Source organism: Leishmania infantum, chromosome 30 (genome assembly GCF_000002875.2).
Source record: "Leishmania infantum JPCM5 genome chromosome 30".
Classification (NCBI taxonomy): domain Eukaryota; phylum Euglenozoa; class Kinetoplastea; order Trypanosomatida; family Trypanosomatidae; genus Leishmania; species Leishmania infantum.
The window spans coordinates 622,827-646,464 of record NC_009414.2 but is presented as its reverse complement, the minus strand read 5'-3'; the positions used below and the strand labels follow the sequence as shown (position 1 = coordinate 646,464).

Sequence of the window (23,638 nt, the reverse complement as noted above, 5' to 3'; positions counted from 1 at the left end):
ATTGAGCAGAGACAGAAACAAAAAAGGAAAGGACGGGCGCAGTAATGGGTCTCGTGGTTACGGCTATCAATGATGCCGTCGATTAGGATGCTGTGGTAGCGAAGGACGCTTCACGTCTTACAGGGGCTTCGACAGCTTACTGTCCGCTCGCCACTTATGAATTACGAAGAAAGAAGCGCAAGAGCGCACGCGCACCACAGAAGACAGCCACCAGGAAACCGGTGACGTATGTTGGTGCGACCTCTCTGCCTTGATCACCGCACGCGAACGTGTGGACTTGTTTCATGAGAAAGATGGACAAGATGGGAAAAGCGACGTGAAAGGAACGCAATAAGATACACAGTCAGTGAGAATGCAGCGGAACGACGAGGGGTTTGGAAGATGGAGAGAAAAGGGCATCCCAGCGTGGAACCAAAGTACTCCTACCTGCCGGATGAAGGCAGCGCATGGTGATGCGAAGAAAACGGCAAGGAACCATTTCCATCGGATCAGGGGCTGATTGCCTCCCCTCCTCCTCCCTCCCCCCTTCCCACCAGATGGCACATATGGTGGCCAACAACTGTATTCAGTGTGCACGCCGTGGGTGCCGCCACAGCATGGTGAAAAGACGGCGTCGGAAAGGTCGTCCGTGAGGCATCACGCATGTTCTGCAACACCACCCCGCAGCTTCACCCTGCCGGCGTGCCATCAGCTGTGTGCATCGCCTCTGCTCTCCATGGCAGCCCCCACTGCACGTTTGCTCGGCAGAGCGCACACACTGTGACTCATAATACATCCTTGTTCTTGTTTCTTTGTTATTTGTGTGCGTGGTCGAATCTAACTACAAGAGGGAACGAGAAAAGGGGCGGGGTGCCTGGCAAAGTCCCGCTTCTGCACGCGGGAAGAGAGAGATGAAGAGGAGCGATAGGAAAAGGCAAGAGAGACGGCAAGCCTCACCACATCACGTGTGCGTCATCCTCAGCCCCATCCTCCGAATCCCTGTCTCCGCCCCCGCACATCACATGTACATCAATGGTAAAGCACAACACACAACAGGAGCAAGCACACACACATATGTACATACACATAAAACGAAGAACACACACACGCACGTAGACACAGGGCAGGCGCGAAAGGCGAAGGCAAGCGGCGCTGCGGCATGGAAACAAAACTGAAAGCATGCGTGTGTACGCCGAGAGACAGAAAAATAGACAGGCAGGGAGTGCGGGAGGGAGCGGGGCATGCAAACCTGCCGCGGGGTGCGCAGGTGTGCGTGTAAGGCAGTGGGGGCCGTTCACGCCCGCCACGGAAAAGCGCAGCAGGCGAAGGAATCACGACGGAGAGAAAGCAGCCAAGAGAGAAAATAAAGACAGAAAGACGACATGAACACGCCAACTCATGCCATGGCAAATAACGAGTTACTCACTCGGAGAAAGAAAACAATGTTTCCTGCGTGCTGCACCTCGGAAAATGACAAGGCTACTGAAGACAGAGAATGGGGATGACAATCGGCGGCAAGCGAGCGAGGCGAACGATGACGTCACAAGGTGTAGCCCCACTTCAAGATGTTAGCACTCGTCTCAAGCATCCTGTGACCCCACACCTCATTTTTTTTTGAAAAAAAAAAGAAAAACAGAGCAGTGATTGCACTATTTCGTGCTTATCGAGTGGCCAGATCCAGAGGGTCGATGTTAGCAAGTACGCGATCCTCTCCCCTCCACCATGGCGCCGGCCTCAGCTCCCATCAAAAGGCGCCTACGCCCACGACAAGATGCGTGCACCACAACAAGACGACCAACCAACGAAAGTCCCATCAGCGAAAGGCACGACTAAGAAGGCAAACAACTAGTGAGCCGCAAAGCAAAGAGGGAGTCGAAGAGGAGAGAGAAGGGAACGAGGGGCACGTCTCTCATCGCAGGGCACGTGCAGCCGCACTTAGACGCACGGGAAGCGAAAAGAAAGATGCCCTCCTCACGCACAGCCTCGCCTGTAGCCCCTCATTTCTTGGCCTTGGACTGCTTCACGGAGCTGCTTCGGTCACTCGAGTTCGCTGCCTCGACGTAGTACACCCACTGTATCGGTTGCTGCGTCTGATTTGGCGCCGGCTTGCCAGGCGGCACGCATGTGATGGTGACTCGACCTCGAATCACCTCGACACCATCCTCCGGCTTGCAGTGTACGATCACGTTCGCCGTCTTGTGTGCCGCGATCGTCTCCGTCTTGCGCGACGGCACAAAGAACGGCGAGTCGGACGTCACCGTGACCGCGACCGGTTCGCTGAAGACGTTCTTGAGGGGCAGCTGTACATTTTGGCCTAAGCGCGCCACGAATGGACCCTGGCGCTCTGGCAGTGTGCAGTTCGCCACAATCGGAAACGTGTAGGTGCCGGCGACAGGAGAGACAAACTCAATAGTCTCAACCGCCTCGCCGAGTTCAGAGGGCTCGTAGCTGAACTCCACCGCGACATCCTGCCCCTTGGAAACCAGCGACGTGGAGGTGGCCGGCGGCTGCGGGCAGGCGTTCACCTTCACCACAGCTGCTTGGCTGCCGCCACCGCCCGCGCCGACTCGCGTGAATGTTGCCGTGCCTTTTCCCAGCGTCTCGCCACTGACGCGGATCGAGAACTCGGTGTTTGTCTTGGAATAGTGCTTGAAGCGCAAGACGAAGTTCGTGTGCTGCCCCAGAGGGCAGACCAGTCGAGTCATCCGTTCCGGGGCCGCGACATCGCAGGTGTTCAACAGCCGAAAGTCGTAGACGGTGGTGCTGCCTAGTTCAGCAGACGTCACAGTGCACCGCACCGTCGCCGGCGGCTTCGGGATAAGAGGGAAAAACTGCACCAGCGCCTCCGCGTGCGTGTGCGCCGGCACCGTCACTGTCGGCGGAAACGTGAACGTTTCCGGGGCTGCGCTCGCGGCGGCGGTTGTCGGTGATGCGGTGCCGTCTGCAGCTCCTACCTCGAGTTTGAAGACAGCTGGCTTCGATAGCGGATTTGTCAGCGGAATTGCGAAGCTGGCCAGCTCTCGGAGGGCTGCATGCAGGTCGACAGTCGTCGGCACCGATACCTCCACAGGTCGCACGCGGATGACAAAGTCGTAGAACTGCACAACGTCAGCCGCCGCGGCGTCGCTAGGCCCATCGACCGGCACAAAGCGCACCGTGCCCCTGTACACACCTTCGCACAAAGGGGTCACTGTCAGCACCGATTCTCGAGAGGCGCCGGGAGGAACCTCGATGGCGTTCTGCGCCGGGGGAGCCTTCGGCGCTGTTCCGCTTCGGTTGCTCGGCCGCCCGGAGCGCGCGCTCGAGGTACCCTTTCGACCACCATCGCCGACGTCGTCACCCTCGACATGGATCAGGGTAGAAATCCGCTCAGACAGCTGGCCCGAATCGTTGTCGCCCGTCCGGGTCACCGAGTTCCACTCCACCTCGCGGCGGAAGCGGGCAATCTCCGTCGTGGACCAGTTGCGAATCTGGAAGTACAGAGGTAGGCTGACCTGCACAACACCGTCGTACTCCTGCACCGGGCCGGCCGACCCAGCCGCCTCGGCGATGCCCTCCAGTGCCACGCATCGCCCAGTGCCGTCGGGAAGAGGAATGAAGAGGGTTGCCTTGTCTTTCGACGACAGTACGTCGGTTACGAGGTCATTCGAAGCGTTGCTGTAGAATTTGGCGGCCGCTGCTGCCGCTGCGGTGGATGTTGGCCGTACCGGCTGATACGTAACGGTCAGCATCGACTTCGCCTTCGGCTTTAGAGTGAGCTGTGCCGGGCATGTCCAGAGCGAGTTGTCCAGCACAGGCTCCGTTGTCCACGTTTCCTCTGTTGGGTTGTACACTTCGATCATCTTGACGTCTGTCTCGCGGGCGCGGCACGCAAAATGCACCGTCTCCGTCGCCGCTGGTCGAGTAACACAGTTCGACTCGATTGTGAGCGAAATTCCAGGTGAGCTGTCCAGCTCCACAGTCAGAATTTGCTGCATTAGCGCCGACGACGCCGGTGCTGCGGCTGCCTTAGTGTTGCCTCTGCTCGGCAGGCTCGGTGTGTACCGCAGCTCACAGCTCAGCTCCGTGTGGGCCCTGACGTAGCCGGAGGACGGGAAGATGCTCCACTCGCCCTGCGGCCGCAGCTTCTGCAGGCTGCTCAGCCACGAGAACTTTTGCGAGATGTCGCCGCTGTTGAGGATGGACACTCGCCGTGACGCCGAGGCGCCGACCACGACATCGCGAAACGAGAGCGCTGACGTGTCGAGGTGCACCTCCGCATCGGCGCACGACCCGCTCACAGACAAAAACGGCACCTCCACCCCGCACACGAGCATCTTCACTTCCCTGCTGAACTCGCCCATGCGCTGCGTTGGCGCGAACGACAGCACCACCGTCGCGCTCTCCTTTGGCTTCAGCATGATCGCGAGTGGAGTAGCAGCAGCGGCGGCCGCCGGCGTTCTTTCCGGCAGAGAAACCGAGAAACCCTTTTGGAGGAGGTCGTCGTCGATGGACTGCGCAAACGATATCGGTGTCGGAATCTTGCTAAGGCACATCAGCTTCACCTCCATCTGCCGCGTTTCGCCAATGCGGACGATGCCAAGCTTCGCAAACGGATTCACCACCTCGACGCGCGGCACTACACCCTCGCCGGTGATTGGAACGAGGACCGTGTGAAGAGCGTTGAAGCACAGGCGCAGGTTGTCATTGTACTGTCGAGCCTCCGGTGGCACAAAGGTGAGTCGCAGCCGCGCCGACTCCTTGGGACGCACCACAAGCGTCGTGCTGTCAAGGCGACACCACACGTTATGCGCAGACACGCTGCAGTCGACGGAGACCACTTCCGACTCGAGGTTTGTGAGCTGCAGCACGGTCATAGCGACGCCTGACGCCGCGGTCGCCGATCCGTTGTTGTACGCCAAAATGAATCGAGGGCCGAAGTCGTAGTGGTCAAAGCTCAGCTGCAGCCGGGGCATGTAGGCCGTGGCTTTGATGCCGACCTTGTAGGCGACCTTTCCCTCGATGCGGAAGAGGAGACGGCACTGCTTCAGCGTCTCCTCGCACGTCGGGTGGTATCGAAAGACAATCACCCCAGTCTGCTTCGCGGCGATCTTGCCCTCCATCCCCTCCACGCTGACAGAGGAGTTCTCCGGTGCCTCGACGCTGTACTGAAAAGGGTACGCGCCGGTGTTGCGCAGGGCAAAGCGGCGCTCGACCGTCGAGTTCACCTGCACGCGATCGAGGTTCAAAAAGAGCGGCTGACCGCGCACCATGAGCGTTGGCTCCGCCCCGTCCTCGATCGGCTCCACTTGCAGTGAGTCGTGCACGCTCACGCCAACGCCCTTGACGTTGATCGAGAGCGGCACACTCGACCGCTTCACGGTGCAGCGGAGCGGTACGTTGTACTCGACCTCGTCCTGCGGCGAGAACGTAACAGTAGCCAAGAGCCGCTCGTGCGGGGCGATGGTACCACGAAGCGGCCTGACAGACAAGAACGAGGACGTCCCCTCCATCGAAAACTTATCCCACGAGAAGGAGAAGGGAACGTCGTCGCAGTTTTCCAAGACGACAGTCTGCTCCACCTGGGTGCCGACCTGCACGTGTCCAAATATTACCTTGCTCGCATGAAAGTACACGTTCGGCTCGACCGCGGTGCCTACCAGCACAAACGGGATCGCGGCACGGCCAGGGATCTGGAAGGACCAGGCCGACTCCCGCACCCCCAAGGTGTCCGCGTAAAACTCAAAGGTCGCCTCAGCCTGGCGCCCAGCGGCGATGGTACCCATCGGTGTCAGGCAGCGGAACGGCGACACGGATCCGCCGCTTGCGCCGCCGTTGGCGCTCGCCCCGCGCCCCATGCCCTCTTCGACCCATTCGTAGCTGTACGTCGTCGCTGTCGGGTTCATTACGGGAAACTTGACGGTGGCCTTCGTGTGCAGGCCGCGGGCGAGGAACTCCACGACGACCGTGTCCTGGCCCCGGTAGGCCGCACCACTGATGCCTGCCATCGACCGCGTGTCCGAGTACGTAGTGGGTGGGACGTTGAAGTGGACGAGCGGGCACTCTGCTACGCCTTGCAGCGGCACGCGCATTTCTGCCGGGTCGCTGTGTCGCATTGATAGGATCAGCTCCGCCATTATAAGGCCGACGGCACGAGGAGTAAACTCGACGTGAAGGTCGAGGTGCGTGCCGACCGGTATGGTGCTCGCGGCACGAGACGTCGGCGATGGCACGACGGCAAAGTCGGCGGTGGGGGCGGTGTATCCAGGCGACTCGTGCAACGCCCCAGCGTCACCCTCGACGGCAGGAGTGAAAAGAGAAGTCCCAGATACCACACCAGCAGCCAAGGCCCCACTGTCGCCGCGTCGAGCGTGTGGCGACTTCAAATTCTGTTGCGAAGCGGTTCGCGTTGGCGCCCCGTCCTCCTCTCCAGAGGTGGCGATGTCGTACGTCAGAGGCAGTCCAACACTCCCCGTGTTGATCACCCGCACTATCGCCACCCGCTTCTGCATCAAGTAGGTCTGTTCGAAAGAAATCGCTTTCAGGTCCGTCACCGCGCCCGTTGCCGCGTCGACCAGCTGGCACTGGTACGCTGGCACGCTGCAGTGGTACCGCAGCGTGAGTGACTGCATCACGTTAACAGCGTCGACAACTGCATATGGCGGCTCCGGCAGCGGCTCCAGGACCTGCTTCAAGTTGCGGCGGCCAACCATGGAGGCGGCGGTAGACAGAAAGGCGGCCGTCGCGGCGGCCGAGTGGGCCCCGGCGGCGATAGCGCTCGCAGCGGTGTCATCCTCGCGCAGGACCCACTTCGGGCTCTGCATCGAGTTGTCCCACTCCGTGATCGCCGCGTTCGTCGCCCCAGAGACCGGGGTTGCGCCGCTGCCAGTGCCACCGGACGCGGCGCCACCGTCACCGATGCTGGAGTGCACAAGTCCTCCACCCAACGCGTTGGTCAGCAACTGAATGGACTGTACTTGAATGGTGCAGCGCGCAACTTGGTTGAGGTTCTGTGACTCGCTGCGCACAACCACCGTGATGGTCCGCGTGGCGCCGGCGCTGAGGTGGCCGACCGAGGGCACCATGCGCACAACGGCGTCAGGGTACTGCCAATCATAGCGCACCAGCGAGTCTGTGTTGTTTCGCACGGTGAAAGTGCAGCTCTTGTCAACACCAATCCAGCAGTCCCCAATGTCATAGTGGTCTGGGCTAGACGGGTCGATGCCGTCGAAGGAGATGGGGCTGTCGAAGCTGTAGGCAAGGATGTGCACCTCTTTCTCCTCAAATGGGTTGTCCCGCAGCAAGACGCGCATCCGCGTCGTCGTCGTCTCCACCTGCGTCGGCGCGTACGTCAACTCAACGACCTCAGACTGGCCAGCAGGCACAAACAGTTCGGCCCTGTGGTGTGCCAAGGCACCGCGCTGCTTCTTGACGGCGGTGCCACCGGTGCCGCCTCTGGTGGTAATTTTCAAGGCGGAGTTCGGTGTACCATAGTCATCCCCTCCCGGCGTCATCAGCTCGAGGTGCACCTTGGCCGTCACGCATCCTATATTCCGCAGCGTAAAGCTGCGCGACGCTACGGCGCCTACACGTGCCAAGGGCAGCTCCAGCACCTCTGCGACGCCGGAACTGGTCGAGTAGCCGTCGGCGCTCCCGTACACTGACGGAGAGGTGCTACCACCTGATCCACCGCCGCTGCGGCGCAGGCCTCGCTTGCGCTCGTTGCTGCTGGTACTGCCGCCGCTTTCTGTGCGGCGATGCATGCGTTCCATCGATCCCGCGCACGCTCCAGACGACTTTCTGCCACCACTACTGCCCCACGGCACCGCGGACGACGACAGGCGCGGGGGCACTTCGACCTCCACGCTGGGCAGGGTGCCCTCACCGCACAGACCAAAGCGCAGCTCCTGGCCAGCCTCCGCCATGTCATCGCTTGAGATGGCGGCGCTCTCGGCCACGGCGACAATCTGGGCTTGGAAGCGACGCAGCGAGCCGGGGGTGAAGCCGATGGTGAGAAAACGGCTCTCATACGGCGGCAGAACCATCTTGACGGTCGTCATTCTCGTCTGCGCCGGGGATGCACCGCTGCCGTCCAAGGACAGATCAAACCCCTCCACCTTGCCCGCCCCACCCGCTGCAGCGCTGGCGCCGCCACCACCACCCCCACCTGTGACAGGCTTGTTCCCGCTGCTCGCGGCGCTTGCGTTTCCGCGAGCCGCGTTACCGCTGCCACTGTTCCCACTGGTCCCGGTCACAGAGGCACCCTCGAGATGCGCCACGATGGTGCACGGAAGCGGGCTACTGTTGGCAATGCGAAAGCGCTCCTCGCTGCGCTGTCCCACAAGAGTCGTCCCAAAGGAAAAGACCCGCTCCTCCTTGCTGTATGCGCACACACCCTTCGCCAGCTGATCTAAGCGGTACACGACGCGCTGCTCCTCGAAGATAGTTTCGACGTCGGCGCTGGAGGTGAGGTCTGCGGCGATCGACGGCAACGCCGGGTACGCGGATACCTCAACTGGAGTGCCGTAGCGCTCCAACTCGGGGCCGCTCTGCACGACTCGCACGCCAATCGTTTCTCGGGTGCGGCTCTGCTTTCGAGGGACTGTCGAAACAGTGATGATCTGCGCGCCACCAACCGGGATGATCCCTCGGCACGGGCAACACTTGAAGGCGCCCACAATGACATCCATCTCGCTCCCCTTTGCAGCCTTGATCTGATTCTTGGCGCCGGCGGAGGGAGCATGCAGGGCAGGTGCTGCCGCCACCGCCGCACCCCCCGCAGTAGACGCGTCGGCGACGTTCTCGTTCGCGCTCCCCTCCGCGGCGGCATCGCGGTAGTTGAAGAGCACGTACTCCAGAGGAAACACTCCTGTGTTGCGCAGCTCAAATGTGCTCTCTCGCGGCTGGCCAATGAGACAGGAGCCAAAGCTCACGCTCGGTGGCTGCACCGCGTACTTCGTGTACCACGCCTCCCCGGTGACCGGGATGCTCTGCACGGGGTACAGCAGCTCCTTCCTGTCGACGTCGAAGAACGCCACCTCGATTAGGGACAGCTTCGCAGGCAGCTCCCCCTCCTTCTCCAGGCGAGCCACGATGTCGATGTTGACGACGGCCGCGTCCTTGAAGCCGACCATGCCCCGCAGCGTGCCGGACGGGCTGGAGAGTGTCACGGACTTCTGCAGCCGTTTCGGCAGCTTTAGCTGATAGCCCACCTCGTACGGGCTCTTATTGAGAATGCGAATCGTATCGTGTTTCTCTTCTCCAACGTGCAACACACCGAGCTGAATCTCGCGTGTCCACTCCAGCACGACGTCGTAGCCCTCCGCCTTGATAATCACCGGCAAAGACTCGTACAGGACCTGATGGGGATGGCCTGGGTAGGACACCGTGAACAACATGCTGCGCGTGTAGAAGCAGGGGTGCGTTGGTGCGAAGGTCATGTTCAGCGTGTATGTGCCGCCCTCTTCGATGACGCCCTCCAGTGCGGAACACTGGAGCTCTGTAGGCAACTGGGCCGCTGCCGCTGCCGCTGCGCCGGATGCAGCACCCCCTACTCCGCTACCACCGCCCCCGGGGCCGCGGGTTGTCATGCCATCCAGAACCGGCACCAGCCTCCACTGCAGCGGCAGCGGTCCTTCGTTGACGAGCGAAAAGGACTTCGTCACGCTGCGATTCAGCACGAGCCGTCCGAAGTTCACCTCCAGATCCTTGCACCCGTTGACCGTCAGCGTCGGCCGCGCCCCCATGCACGTCACATCCGTCCTCCAGGGAAGCGGGTTGTCCTTGATGCACGCCAGCAGCGTGTTCGTGAAGTCGCCCACTTTTTCTGGCGTCGCACGCAGGCTGACCTGCTGTGAGGCACCAGGCTTTAGCACGAAGCTGGTCGGGGTTACCACAAACGTCTTCTCTTTCTCGTTGAGGAACGACAACGTCACCTCCGCCTCACTGGCCTCGCGGTTCACAAACGTAAGCGTCTCCTCGCCAAGCGTGCCATCGTGTTGGAATGGCGCTTTGCTGCTGTGGATGTAGTTGCCTCCACCCGCGTTGCCGCTGCGACCCGACCCGCCGATCGACGAGGACGAGCCCGTGCCAACCTTCTCGATGCTGCGGCGGCGGCTCTTCGGCACCGGCGGCGGCGGAATGAGCAGCGGCCCAAAGTCGAAAAGCTTCCTGGAGGGAATGTACACCTTTGACGCTCGTTGGCCCGCCTCGACGCCGCCGCTGATTGACATTCCGCGGGCCTTTATGACGGGAAAGATGTCCTTGGGATCTCGGCTGATGTCGGACAGAGCCACCGTGGTGGACACTGTGAGGCCCAGCTGCTGAAGCGTGCCAACAACGCCGAAGAGGCACTTTTCCGTGTAGGGGCCAACGTGGTCACCGCAGAACTCGAGCGTCAGCGTGACCGACGACTTCGGCGGCAGCCACCAACGTGTCAGCTCCTCCTCCTGCTGAACTACTGCCGGGACCGTCTTGCCGCGGCCGCAGCTCTTCTTCGCTGGAATGACTTCACGTTCCAGTGTCGAGAAGAAGTGCACGTAACGGGCTTCCCTGGTCACCGCGGCAGATCCGGCATGAAATGCGTCCGTGGCGAAAGGTAAACCAGCAGCGTCAAGCGGCGTGTGGGTCTCAGCGACTCCTGCAACGGTTGGCACTGCTGTACTTGCCTTGGCCGCAAGCACCTCCTCCCCCGATGAGGGCCGTCCAAGCACGCTGGCGACGCCGCGTGAGCCGCCGAGGGCCTCGTTGCCCCAGAAGCGCAGACGGCGCTTGTTCAGATAGAGCCACTCGCCGATCGCACTCGTCGCCGCCACTGCGGCTGCAGTTGCAGGTGAGTGCGAGGATTCTACGACTGCCGCCATGGAGGAAGCAGCAGGGGGAGCGTCCGTCTCCCTAGCGCTCACGGAGAGCTGTCCTTCACCGGAGGCAGCGGATGAAGACGTGGCGACGACAACCCTTGTCAACGGAGGCGACAGGGTCGGCAATGCCAGCGTGGTTGTTGCAGCACCGGTGTGTGAGCTCGTCTCGGTGTCGCCCTGGACCAGCTGTAGCTCAACCACTCTCGCAACTTCACTAGGGGTTTCCGTCTCTGCAGAAACGCGCACCACAGCAGCCCAGCAGTTCGCCCTTTCCTCCGCCGCAGCAGCGGCAGCAACAGCAGCGGCACCCTTTAACGGCGGCCCTGCAGCGCTAGCACGCGCGGTCGCCGCGCCAATGGCACTGTCGTCTCCGCCCTCGGGTTTTGGCGGGGTGCCGTACTTGGTGAGGAAGCGCGTATACCACTCACGAAACTGCGTGGCGGCGTCGAGATCGGACCATTTGAGCTCCCGCAGCTTTTTTGCCCCCTCCGCCGCTTGAGCGGCACCGCGGCCGGCACCGGCTGCCGCCTTCCCTTTTCGCGCCGACCTCATCGTGGACTCCAGCGCCAAAGCCTGCTGCAAATCCATCTGCGCCTTTGTGAATGCCTCCTCCGTCTCCTGCTGCACGGTCTTGTGGGGCAGCTGTGCCATGTAGTTTCTCTTGAGCTGCTGGGCAGCCCGCAGATCTCGACGGCAGTCATTGAAATGCTTGAGGCGACGCGTGTAGTCCTCGCGAGCCTCCTTGTCAAGCGCCTCGAATGCTGCCTCACTCAACAAGGTAAGGGATGCGGCTGTGGCCCGCGCCGCGTGGTGCGCCTCCAGTGCCTCGGCCCTCCGCACGCCAGACATGGGGGTGCTGACAGCCAATGAAACGATCTGCAGAGGGATGTGCAGGGCATCGCAGGTCTCTTTGAGCAGCTCAAAGAGCAGCCACGGGTTCTGGAGTACGGTGCAGCCCAATCCGTCAAACAAGAAGAGGAGCTTTCGAGGCTTTGACGCAGCGAAGTCCCTTGATTCAACAAGGGAAGCAGCACCAGCTGCCGAGTGCGTTGCATGGTCGGCGATGCACCGGTTCAGATGCCCCTCAAGAGCGTCACGCACAAGCTTCGGTGCGCACGCGATGTATGACGCAGCCACCGCGTCGCCCGTGGCGGCGGCGTCATCGGCCGTGACGGGCACGGACTTCAGCTGTCTGTCTGCCAGTTGAGAAAGGAGGAAGCGAGCCACCGCCCCGTCCGCCGTATCGTCGCGGTCCGCCTCACGCCGGATGACCTCATCGACGTCCACGTGGATCACGCTGCCCGCATCCGCCCACTCAACCATCTGCTTTGCCAACGTTGTCTTTCCACTGCAGGGAGGGCCGACGAGGAGGACAACGCTCGGCTTCGCCATGCTCACCGCGGTGCAGCCGTCGATAGCTCCTTGATCCTGGCCTGCAATATCATCGGCCGCCGCCAGCTCGCTTTGGAGGCCCTTCTCGATCCCGCCAGACGCAGCCGCTGCCGATTGATGACCGCTCTTGCCCTTCTCGCGCCGCCCCCCTTTGGAGTTGGAGCTGGAGGCGCGAGACGCAGCAGACACGGACTGCCCCCGCGATGTTTTCGCGCCCTTGCAAGCGGCCGCCGGTGCGCCCACGAGCGCCTCCTCAGCGGCTTCCAAGTCGGCCGCCGGCGGCGCCTCCTTCAGCGACTCAGAGGCGGCGTGCAGGCGGGCGAAGATGGACTCTAGTAGCGCATCCGGCAGGCGAGAGGCTGCCTCCAGGTGGGGCAAGAATATCTCGTGATCCGGGTTCACCTCTATTGCGCGACGCAGCAGCTTTATCTCGTGCATGTGCTGTGTGTCGAGATCCAGGCTGTACACCTCCACAGGGTGCTCCTCGTTGTTCGTCAGCGTCACAGACTCGTGTACCACCTGGTGGGGGCGAACCACCGGTAACTGAAGCTGCGTCGTGGAAAGGCTGACCTTGTACTGGAAGGCACTACCGATGAGCTTCACAGTGAGAACACTTTCGGCTGACCCCTTGCCACAGCGGAAGCGCAGCGTAGCCGTGGCTGGAGCGCTGCCACGATCCTCACTGGCACCCATGCCGTCCTCAGCAGCAATGCAATTGGGGGCAAAGTACACCGCGATTGTAGTGGTGCCAGACGCCTCGACCACGCCATGATCCTTCTTCACCCAAAACTGAGACGCTGGTGCAGCTCGCCGGGACCGGATAGAGCCGCGGGGCTCAGCGGCGACGAGCCCGGCAGGTGTGTAACTCTGCTCGTCGCGCAGCCAGTGCCCCCTCGGCGCCGTGGATGCCGTCATATCCGACGAAGCCTCTTCCTTACATGTGACTCGCCACGGGCACGGCACCGCTTCCGGATTCGTCAGGACCAATGGTAGTACCTTGACCTTTCCCAGCAGCACTGGCCCAAAGCGCACTTCCTTCTCAGCAGTGCGGAGAGTCGGGGTGGCGACGTAGCAGCGACACTCCACCACAATGGCTGGGCCATGCTTCACGTCGATGGCGAACTCGTAACGGTTTTGTCCATGGCGCACGAGGCTCTCCGGCTTTGTGGCGTCCATCACCAACGTCAACGTCGTCGTCTCCAGCGGCCCTACCTTGATTCCCTTCATAGGAACCGCCGAGACGGGCAGGTGCTCGAGCTCCTTGCTGTCCAGCATCGCGCTCACCACCTCCGTGGCCGATGGGTTCGTTAGCCTCAGCGTCACCTTGCGCATGTCGTGCCGGGTGAGATGGCCGAAGTCGACAACGTAGCGCGCGAGAACGAACTTGTGGGTGCCGGCGCCGGTACCATCCTTGCTGCACACAGCCGTCACAGAGTTTCGGCGAAGCGCGTGTGGCGCCAAGAAGAGTGGTGGCCCAATGGCGCCATTGGGGCTGACACTGCATCTATGCTCCGACGCCTGGGCCTCGCATACGGCGCGGCAGAACGCCAGCCGCTCCGCCTCCAGCGTCGGCCATTCCCTTTGCACCCATGTCGGGAGTGCCGGCGCGTTTGACGCGGACTCACTAGCTGATGCGGCTGTTGCGAGGGTCGTGGTCAGCGGGGTCACCGATCGCGACGCATACACGCTGCGCAGCTGCGACGACGCCAGCCTCGACTCCACGTACTGCAGAGCCTCCGTGAAGGCGCTGAACGGTGCTCGGTACACGACTACCTCGTTCTCCACGGCCGACGCGGTGGAGCTCGTCGTTGTTATCATCAGCCGGTTCATGTAACCCGAGCCGCGTAGGTGGATCGGCTGCGGATCGAGATGCCCAATGCGCACCCACAGCGTTTCCTCGAAGGCGTCTGGCACTGTCGGCGTGAAAGTGATGAGCAGCCGAGCCTTCTCTCGCAGCTCGCCAGACACGGGCGACACATGCACGCACTCGGGGTGGCGCATGCTGCGCAGGTCGACATCCCAGGTGACGGGGACGAGGGTACTGTTCGACAGCATCACGGACTGCGTGGCAGACTCGTAGAACGGGAGTCGACCAAAGTTGATCTCCGTTCTGTCACAGCGCGCCTGGACAACGCTCGAGGTTGCATGCACTACGACTGTGTAGGTCGGGCCACCGTGCACACGGCACACAGCCGTCGCCAGCGCTGTCCCACACTCTGCTCCTTGGTAGGTTACATTGATGCTCCGTGACTCTCCCGGCAGCAGCATTCCAGTGTAAGGGACAATGTCGAAGCACCTCGCCGCGGCCGCGGCGGCCTCATCTCCTGCCTTGATGGTGCGAAGTGCACTCTTGTCCCCAGTGTACTGCGCCTCCGCTGCCTTCACGTCACCCTCCCCTGCCGCCTTCGGGGCGGCGGTTGCACTGTTGCCGGGCTGTGGCTGCAACGCCCACTCAAAGCGCGCCGGTAGGTCCGCAGAGGGGTTGGACAGCACAATCGTGCGTCGCTTTTCCGTGTTGCGGAGAACGGAGCCGAACTCCAGTCTCGCCGATGGGTTCATTACAAGCGCAGGGAAGCGCAGAGTCGCGCTGAGGCTGACGTGCTCCTTGCGGGCATGATGCGCAAAGCTGAACTGAACAGTCGCCTTCGTTGTGTGCGACGTGAAGTCGCGACGGTAGAGGGGGTTACAGCGGATACCGACAACGTACGAGTCGCCAGGGGCAAAGGTGATGGTCGACGGCCCCTCGAGCTCAAAAGGCACCCCGTTCGCTGCAGCCGAGGACGCCCCCGCCGGCGGTGGTGACGGCGACGACGACGCGGTGGCCGCATGCCGGATGCGGAGCGAGACAGCGAGCGTCTTGCTGGTGACGTTCTTCATCGTCAGAGACTTGACCAAGGAGGCCGCAGAGGGGGCATCAAGCGCCTGCAGCTGCTCTGTGTTTGCGAAGTCGAAGTGAAGGGCGCGAGTGCTGCACGACAGCGTCGGCACCGTGAAGGTGGCCGAGACAGTACTGCGTAGTATCTCCTTGAAGGTGCCAGACTGCTTCAGAGTGAATGTTTCCGTGCGCACGCCTGGCTCGTCTGACCCGCCGGACAAGGTGAACGTCAGCGCCCCGCCAGCCGGGATGACGGAACGCTCGGGCTTGTAGCTAAAGGCTGGCGGCAGATCCCTCTCCTTCGTCTTTGCGTTGTGTGTGCTCTGCCACTGCACTTCCTGCTCACGACGCCCGTAATTGTGCAGCGTAATCGTCTCCGCCACCAGTGCGGTTGTCAACACATCGCCGAGCTTCACGTCGGCGACTGGCCGCTCCGATACGATGGGGATCCCTTTGCCTGCCACCTTGACCGTCACAGTTGGCTTGTTCCCTACCGCCACCGCCGTCTCTTCAGCGGCCGCGGCGCTGTGCGACGCCGGTGAGTGGCACAGACGCAGAGTATCGCTAAACACCATCGCCTCATCCGGCTTCGCACGGATGCGGACCGTGAGCGTGCTGTGCGGCTCCAGCACGCCGCCGGCCGGCTCCACCGTGAACACTGGTTCGCGAGGGAAGGGCAGGGTCGCCTCAGCCGCGACACTAGCAGCAGCGGCAGAAGAGGCGGTGGCAGGGAGGCCACCGTAACGGTCGAACACGAGCGAGAACGGCGCCGGCACGGGACTCGTATTCTTCAGCGTCAGCTCCTTTACCTCTGCACGCAGGACGTCGACAGTGCCAAACTGGAATGTGCTCGGCTGCATCTCCACATGCGTCCCACTCGCCACCGCGCTCACAAGGATCGTCTGCGGAGGGGCCACAGCGGGGTCCATGCCAAGCACACGCAAGGCTATGGAGAAGTGCAGCTTGCCGGGTCGAAGTGCCGTCATGGTCACGGGCATCTGCATCGTCTGGTGTGGCGAGATCCAGTGCACGCCGTCCTCGTGCTCCGCCGACACCGGCAGCTCCACTGCCACGACATCAGATAAAGCGCCGCCGCCCACCAGCGCGAACTCGAACATGCCCGTCAGAGCGGAGTTGTTCAGCACCGCCACGTTCAGCGTGGAGGGGTACCCGACAAAGACACCGCCGAAAGAGAGCTCCGTCGCGTTCGTGAAGAGGGGTGGCACCATACATGTAGCCTTGAGCGGAATCGCCTCCAGCACATCGCCCACGTCGGCAACCTCGACCAGCAACGCTGTGTCGTAGTTGCCGACAGTACACGAGTGGAGCGTGACTGTGACCGTCTGCGTCGCCATCGGCGCGATGACGCCGGTGGCGGGTGAAATGATCAAGTCATCTGCGTACGTGCACTCGTCCGGCATGCGCAGCGTATAGTGCATGGGAATCGGACTCGTGTTTGCAATCTGCATGGTGCGCTGATGTGTCATGTTGTACGAAACGTTGCCAAAGACGAGTTCCTCAACGCTGCACTGGAAGTGTGGGCCCAGCACCCGTCCCTTTAGCAGCAGCGGCACCTCCTCGACAGCCCCCTGCATGTGCACGCGAAACACCTCAGAGAAGCTGCCGATGCGGTCCGACTGCAGCTCGATGCGCAGCTTCACAATCTCACCAGGGCCGAGGGTGCCGTGAGACGGCGTGAATCGGAACTTGCTGGAGAAGTCCGTCAGCGACGTTGAGGTAGCTGGCTCCGCTGTGGTCGCAGCAGCGGCGCTGGCTGGCAAGACTGGCAGTGGCGGCATTATTACGTACTGGCACTCGATGGAAGAAATGTTCTCCATGCTCACTTCATACTCGTGCAGAGCGTTCAAGTAGACATCGCCAATCTCCAGCCGGCTGTACTCGAGGGTACACTGCGGGCCAAGACCGTGGCCACGCAGCGTGAGGGGAAGACGGTTCTCCAGCCCAGTCACATCCAGGAACGCTATGGATTCATACAGAACGGCAACGCTGGGGTTGAACGTGATGGTAAACTCGCGCACGCCATGACCGTAAAGAACGCCCGACAGCGGCTCAATGCGGAACGCCTCATCGCCTGTGTAGTCATCTCGCATGGTGCTGTAGTCGTGAAAGGGCTGATGCAGCTGATGCTGGCGGCCGTCGCCGCCGCTACTGCCGTTGTAAACGCTGCTGTCGGCGGTGGCAGTCAGATCGCTCATTCTCTTCTCTGCGCAGCTTCCAGTCATGCCACCCGAGGCGGCGCCGTCGCCACCGAACTCCGCGTCATCACCAGCTACACTTCCATCGTCATCGCCGTCACTCTCGCGGCTGCCGCGGTACGAGCTCTTCCACGCGAAGTGCACGGTATTGTCCGAGTCGTTGCGCAAGCGCACCACTGTCTGCCGCTCCGTCGTCACGTAGGTGTCCGCCAACGTCACCACCGTCTGCTCCAGCGCTATACCGGTCAGCTCCACCGCCTGAGCTGACAGCTGCACGTCCTGCACGACGTCTCCTTCTGGGCCAAGAAAAAAGCGCAGCACCGCCCCGAACGTGCTGGCAGCAGCCATGCTTGGGTGAGGATGGAAGTGTAGAGTAACGGGGGCCACCGTCACTGCCGTTCCATCGCCACCTCCGCAGAGAGGCTCGACCACGCCGTAGCTGGGCGTGATGGAGAAGTGTGAAGATGGCGAGTATGATGTGTCTTTGGCCATCGCCTCAGACGCGACGCTGCTGACGTCGAAGACCATCGCCCGCCACGCGCAGCTCTGCTCGCTCGTGTTCCGAAGGAACAGAGGCGTGCAGCTGGTACCCTTTACGGGCGCCTCACGCAGCGTGAGCGCCGCAGGAAGCTGCAGCTGGCCACGACTGGCGTACGCGCGCACCGGGACCGTGATCGCCTCGCCGCTCTCGGCTCGCACGACAAGCTGCGTCTCGTAGTCCTTGAGGTTGCTAGTCGGGCTGAAGACTACTGTGTAGATGACGGAGAGACCGGGGGCCACCTTCGACGACGACTCGGCCCCGTGCGGCGCCGATAACTCGAAACCGCTGCAGGAACTTGGGCGGTCCACGCGCACGTGCGTGTTTGCCGTTGTGTGATTTCTCAGCTCCAGTGCTGCCGTGTACGTTCGATTTGCCGCGAATAAATCAAAGAAGATCTGGGTAGGATATACATCAAATGGAAAACTCGGCGAACACGCCGAGGCTGCGTGTGGGCTCTGCCGTGTGGAGAGGGCGTCGAGGGTGGCGGTGCCAGCACTCCACTTGTTTGTCTGCCGGTGCGTCGGCGGCACTCGCACGACACTGTCGCACTTCGCATTCGCTGGCCGATGCGGAGCAAGACCAACCTTGGAGGCGGACCGCTTTCTCAACGAGCTGCCAGTCGCTGCGAAAGACGCTGAGGTGCCCACAACAGCGGCCGCGATGCCGGCCGGCAGTGCGGCAGCCTTCTCTCTTCCGGCAGACGCCGCATGGCTCGAAAAGCGCTTCTGTAGCCGTGTGAGCGGTGCGCTCGACGGCCCAGAGAACGTCGAAACAGCTGCCTTGCGTACGTTCGTTTCCGGTGAGGACGAGCGCATTGCCTGTTACCCCCGTTGCGCTACTGAACGGCACTCAATCAAGAAATACAGCAGCGAAACAAATAGCCAACTACCAAACAAAGAGTGAGAGATTAGTCTAGGTCCAAGTGCTGCGCGAGGACGGGGGGGGGCCAGGGAGTGTGGCGTGACTACGGAAGTCGCACGACGTGCGTAGCCAAGCGCGAACACAGTGTGTCTCCTTTCGTGTCCGAGACCCTCTGCGACTCTGAGGCGTTAGGGTGAAAAAAAAAGGATGTCAAGAGGTAAGGTGCAGGTAATCTAACGTGGCTATGAGGAAACTGCACGAAGTAAAACAGGAGGGAGCAGGCACGCACACATACATGTGTCCGTGCGTGCTTGTATGTGATGTGCTGACCTCGCTTCCTTTTCGTTTATATAGATGTCGTACTCCTCGCTTGCGGAGATGATTGCCTTGCCTTATCTCTCCTTCCCTACACACTACGTACTGCACATGTCAGCTGCAGCACCAGCAGCAGGCGAAGACGGCAAGAGGAGCGAGAGCCAGTCGGTGGACAGGTGCAAGCAACGAACATGAAGAAGTGCATGTCGCGTTTGTGTTGTCATCCGCCAGAGAGACATAAAGTTGAGAAGAGAGAGAAAGGTTGCAGGCATCAAAGCAAAACACACGGGATCGGGGCGATCGCTGAAGGAGAGCTGTGCCGCCACCAAGCACTTCGCTTACCGGGGGAATCAACGCAGCTGACGCCTGCATACAGTGTGCAAGACACGCGTGTATAAGGGAGGGAGTGCTGGTCCTACGCGCCGAGGATACACAGGGCACTTCGACACACACACAATGGCGAAACAGTTCTTTGCCGCTTGACCCTCCCTCCCCCTGTCCCGTTACGCCAATGCGCTGTCATGTCTGCACCATCTACCATTTCGCAGGTACACACACGCCAATACGATGAAGCCGCAGAAAGGGTTTTGTTCACGTGTCCATTCTCCACCACAGAGCATGAGCCACACTCCACTCGGCTCCCGGCCCTGCCACAGGCCCGTCGCACCGTGCGAAGCAGCCTTAGACACATGCTTTAGAGCTATGCGCCGAGTCAGTCATCTGCACACGGCCTCTGCATCAAGCTCTAGCCGTCTCTCGCTCCACAGGCCGCCTCACAGCCGCTCACATCATGCCGGTCGCCACCCCTAGTGCATCCCCCCCTCGCCGTGGCGCAGGCTCCCCACACCAGTGGGCAGTGCGAGGGCCGGGTGAGGTACGCTCAAGCCACGCTGACACCCTGCCCATCATGTGGGTGGTGCAAACGTGCTCGCTGCCGCAGGCCGCTCCGACGCAACGTCAGCCAGGACCTGACCTCCAATATCAGCAGCGCCACACCACTCTCACCACTCCCTACGCCATAAGTACTTGACCATGTTACCACCAGAGGTAGCTCGGCATCGGCAGAGATAAGGGGGCTCGCCTGGCTTCCTCCCCACACAGAGTCGGGGTGCACTAGACCCTGAGGATACGATGCGCCGAGGTGTGCGCCCCGTCATGATGGTGTGAAGAGAAGCACAAAAGGAAGAGAAGCCTGCGGACACAAGCGCTGCGACTGACAGCCCCCCGTTCCGCACGCAGAAGCCTACAAGCACCAGGGATCTCCCCCTCCCCCTCCGTGGCCACGCACTCGGCAACGCTTGTGGAGGGCAAACAACAGGAGAAAGGCTCATGAGGAAGTCCCTTTGCGAATGGCCGAGCGGCAGAGATACAGAGGATAACTGAGCTGGCAGCATCCAGCCTTTCTGTTCTTCACAGGCTCCTCCACCCTCCTTCAGCACAGTGTCCACCGACGCACACGGTCACTGTGTGTCGCGCCCTTACTGTCTACTACGAGAGCAGAGCAAGACCGACTGTTCGAGTCATCAGCCCTGGCGGCGTTACCTCCCAACCCATGTGTCCTCGGCTGCGTCTGTGTGCGTGCACCTCACCAAGCGCACCACTACAACAGAGTTATCTCCACAGATGCCAGCGCCTCAACCACCCACGCTGGGTATTCCTTCGTGGGGTAGTAGGCAAGGAAGAAGTTCTGCACGTATTCGGTAAAGCGACCCTCTTCTATGGCGCTTCGAGCGCCGCGCGTGAGGCCGATGAGGTAGGCGATGTTGTGATACGATAGCAACGTCGCCGCTGTCCCCTCCTTTGCCGCGATCATGTTCAGGTAGGAGCGTGTGTACGTGCGGCACGTCATACAGCTGCAGTTCGGGTCGAGGGGGCCGAAGTCGGCCGCATACTCCTTCTTAGAAAGCTGCAGCTTGCCAGAGGAAGTGAGTGCGGAGCCGAAGCGGGCTGTGCGGCAGGCGTACACGCAGTCGAACATGTCCACTCCGAGCGCGATACAGACGAGGATGTCCTCTGGATAGCCAACGCCCATGCAGTACCGCGGCTTGTTCGCCGGCAAACCCTCCTTCGTGCACAAGCGCACCATCCTCCAAAAGTCGTCCTTCGCCTCCCCGCCGCTGAGCCCGCCGATGGCGTAGCCCATGCACTCTGCCCGCTGGATAATCTCCTTCACGCAGTACCGGCGCAGCTCGGCATTCAAGGCACCCTGCACGATGCCAAAGATGCACTGCTTTTCCCGATTCTGGTTGGCTGCGAGACAGCGGTCAAGCCACCGGATAGAGCGCTTCGCCGCCTCCTCCACACGTGGTCCGACAGTCAGCGTGTGCACCACGTCGTCCAGCTGCATCATAATGTCACCACCGATGGCATTCTGAATGCGGATGGAGTCCTCAGGCCGGAGCAGCAGGGAGTACGTGTTTTCCGCCTCCCCTTCGTTGTCATGTCCGTTAGCTGCATCTGTCGGCGCCGTCGCTGCAGATGCCGCTGCAGTCGCACCGCTGGCAGAGCTCAAGGCCTCCGTCTTGGCTACAGAAGCCACAGCCCCTGCCGTGCCACTGCCATGTGTCGACTGGAACCGCACGCCCTCCTCCGTAATCTGCGCAAGCTTCAGCAGCGACACCATCTGGAAACCACCGCTGTCGGTTAATATGTTCTTTCTCCAGTTCTCCATAAAGTGGATACCATCCATGTTGTCGCGTATGCCATCTGCCGAGGTGCGCGTGCCGGTGGCAGCCTCCCGCGCATTCTTGCGGGCGGTTAGAGCACGCAGCACCTCCTCCCCTGGTCGAAGGCCCAGATGATAGGTGTTGCCCAGGATTATTTCAACATCGAGCTCCTCAAGTTGCTCCACTGTGACGCCCTTTAGTGCACCCTGCGTCGCCACCGGCATAAATATCGGCGTGCGCAAGGGGCCGTGGGGCAGGTGGAAGACGCCGCTACGCGCTGCCACAGGCTGCTTGCCGTCCGGGCCCCTGTACTCCTCGAACGTGAATATCGAAGACGGTGGCATTGCTTTGCTGCGTGGGCACCGGTAACTGCGTAGCTTGCGCGTGGAATGAGCGTGGAATGAGCGTGGATGGGAATGTGGTGTCCGTCGTGCCGACGTGGCACACCTGCACGCCAGACACGCCGTTCGATGGGCCTGACTCATCCGTAGAAACACAAGCAAAGGTGATGGAAGAGCAAGAAGAAAGCCAGAGAAGGAAATGTATGAGCAGAATAGGCAAAGACTCTTGAGTACAGTCAAGAGGGCACTTTCTCTCCCTGTGGCCGACATATGAGTGCTTTCACGAAGCAGGAACAAGGAGTGGTGTATAAGGTCTCCGTGCCCACGGTCCTCACCAGTCTATACACGCCGCGTACGGCGCACGGTCGGCACACGGTGATGATGGTAGAGCGGGTGGCCCCGTGTCTCCGATCACCGGCACAGAGGCAATAAACTCGCTCGCTCTCTCTGCGCGATCCTGCTGTCGACTGTGCACTTGACACCGCGTACGAAGCACTGCCAATGAAACACCAGCCCGTTCGGCAGTCCATTCTGCAATGCCGCTGTTGATTAGGTGCGGTCTTCACCGATTGAAAAGTGCATTTTCAACGCCAAAATGGAGGAAGAAAGCATACGCCTCAGATGAAAGAGGAGGCGCAGCAGAGGGGGAGAGCGTCTCTGCGTGTGTGTGTGTGTGTGTGCGCTTGGGTGGAGGGGAAGGGACAGCTTTTGTCTTCATAAGTTTATTTGCTCTTTGCTCGTTTGGTGGAATGAGATGCCCCCCACGCCCCTCCCCATCCCCCTCTCGCTCTCGCTCTTCAGTATACCGGTTTCCCTTGTCACCGGCGCGCCACATTCCCTGTCGTTTTTCCCCTCCTTTTGGCCGTCCATGTTGTTCTCTTTTGCTCGATCTATGTTCTACCGCCAAGGTAGTCCTTGCTGCACCGTGCGCATCCAAGTTAGAGGCATACAATGGGGTGTAGGATGTGTTGCTCATCCTTACATGTGTAAAAAGGAAGCAAAACACACACACACACACGCGCGCGCGCGTTGCCGAGGGAGCGAAAAGGAGAGACAACGAACGCGAAAATACAAAAAGAGAACAGAGTGAAGGATTGCCGCTGCTTCCGTCTTAGAATCGGGATTAGGTCGAAAGGGTTTCATGAGGAAAAAAGAAGAGAGGAAAAGCAAAGCCGGGGCACACGTGGGGGAGTTGATGGAGAGATGCTTGGCACGCCACACGGCTCCCCACATCTTCCTCTGTTTATCGTCTTCAGTAGTGGCGTCGCTCCTCTGAGTGGCCCCGGTGAATCCCCTTCCTGCGTTGCTGACTTTTCATCGCTATCCTCTCCGTGGACTGTGACCATGCCAGTCCTCCGAAGCGCACATACAGCTGTCGTGACGACGACGACGCTGCACGTCGACGGAAAGAAGAGTGAGGGAGTGTGAGCAAGCGGTATAGGCCTGTACGCTAACCCCCTCCCCCAAAAAAAAAGAACAAGAGAAATTCGCGTGACTCCGATGAGGGGCACCTCCGAAGAGAATTCGACAGCGAGAGGCAAGGGAAGGAGGAAGGGATGAGGGTGCGAGAATAGAAAAGGGTCGAAAGACAACTTTTCGAAAGTAAGGGAAGAC

General features: G+C 61.1%; 2 protein-coding genes across 2 annotated transcripts; both read right to left on the bottom strand.

Annotated features, from left to right (window-relative positions):
• Nucleotides 1-1,976: 1,976 nt before the first annotated feature.
• LINJ_30_1810 (conserved hypothetical protein) lies at nucleotides 1,977-18,656 on the bottom strand (the record flags this gene model as incomplete). Its single annotated transcript, XM_001466990.1, has 1 exon — nucleotides 1,977-18,656. One exon carries the CDS (start codon nucleotides 18,654-18,656, stop codon nucleotides 1,977-1,979), a length of 16,680 nt encoding a protein of 5,559 aa, XP_001467027.1.
• A 1,961-nt stretch (nucleotides 18,657-20,617) lies between these two features.
• Nucleotides 20,618-22,027, bottom strand: LINJ_30_1800 (putative queuine tRNA-ribosyltransferase; the record flags this gene model as incomplete). The annotated part of the gene is made up of 1 exon (XM_001466989.1): nucleotides 20,618-22,027. The coding sequence occupies one exon, from the start codon at nucleotides 22,025-22,027 to the stop codon at nucleotides 20,618-20,620; it is 1,410 nt and encodes a 469-aa protein (XP_001467026.1).
• Between the last annotated feature and the right edge of the window lie 1,611 nt (nucleotides 22,028-23,638).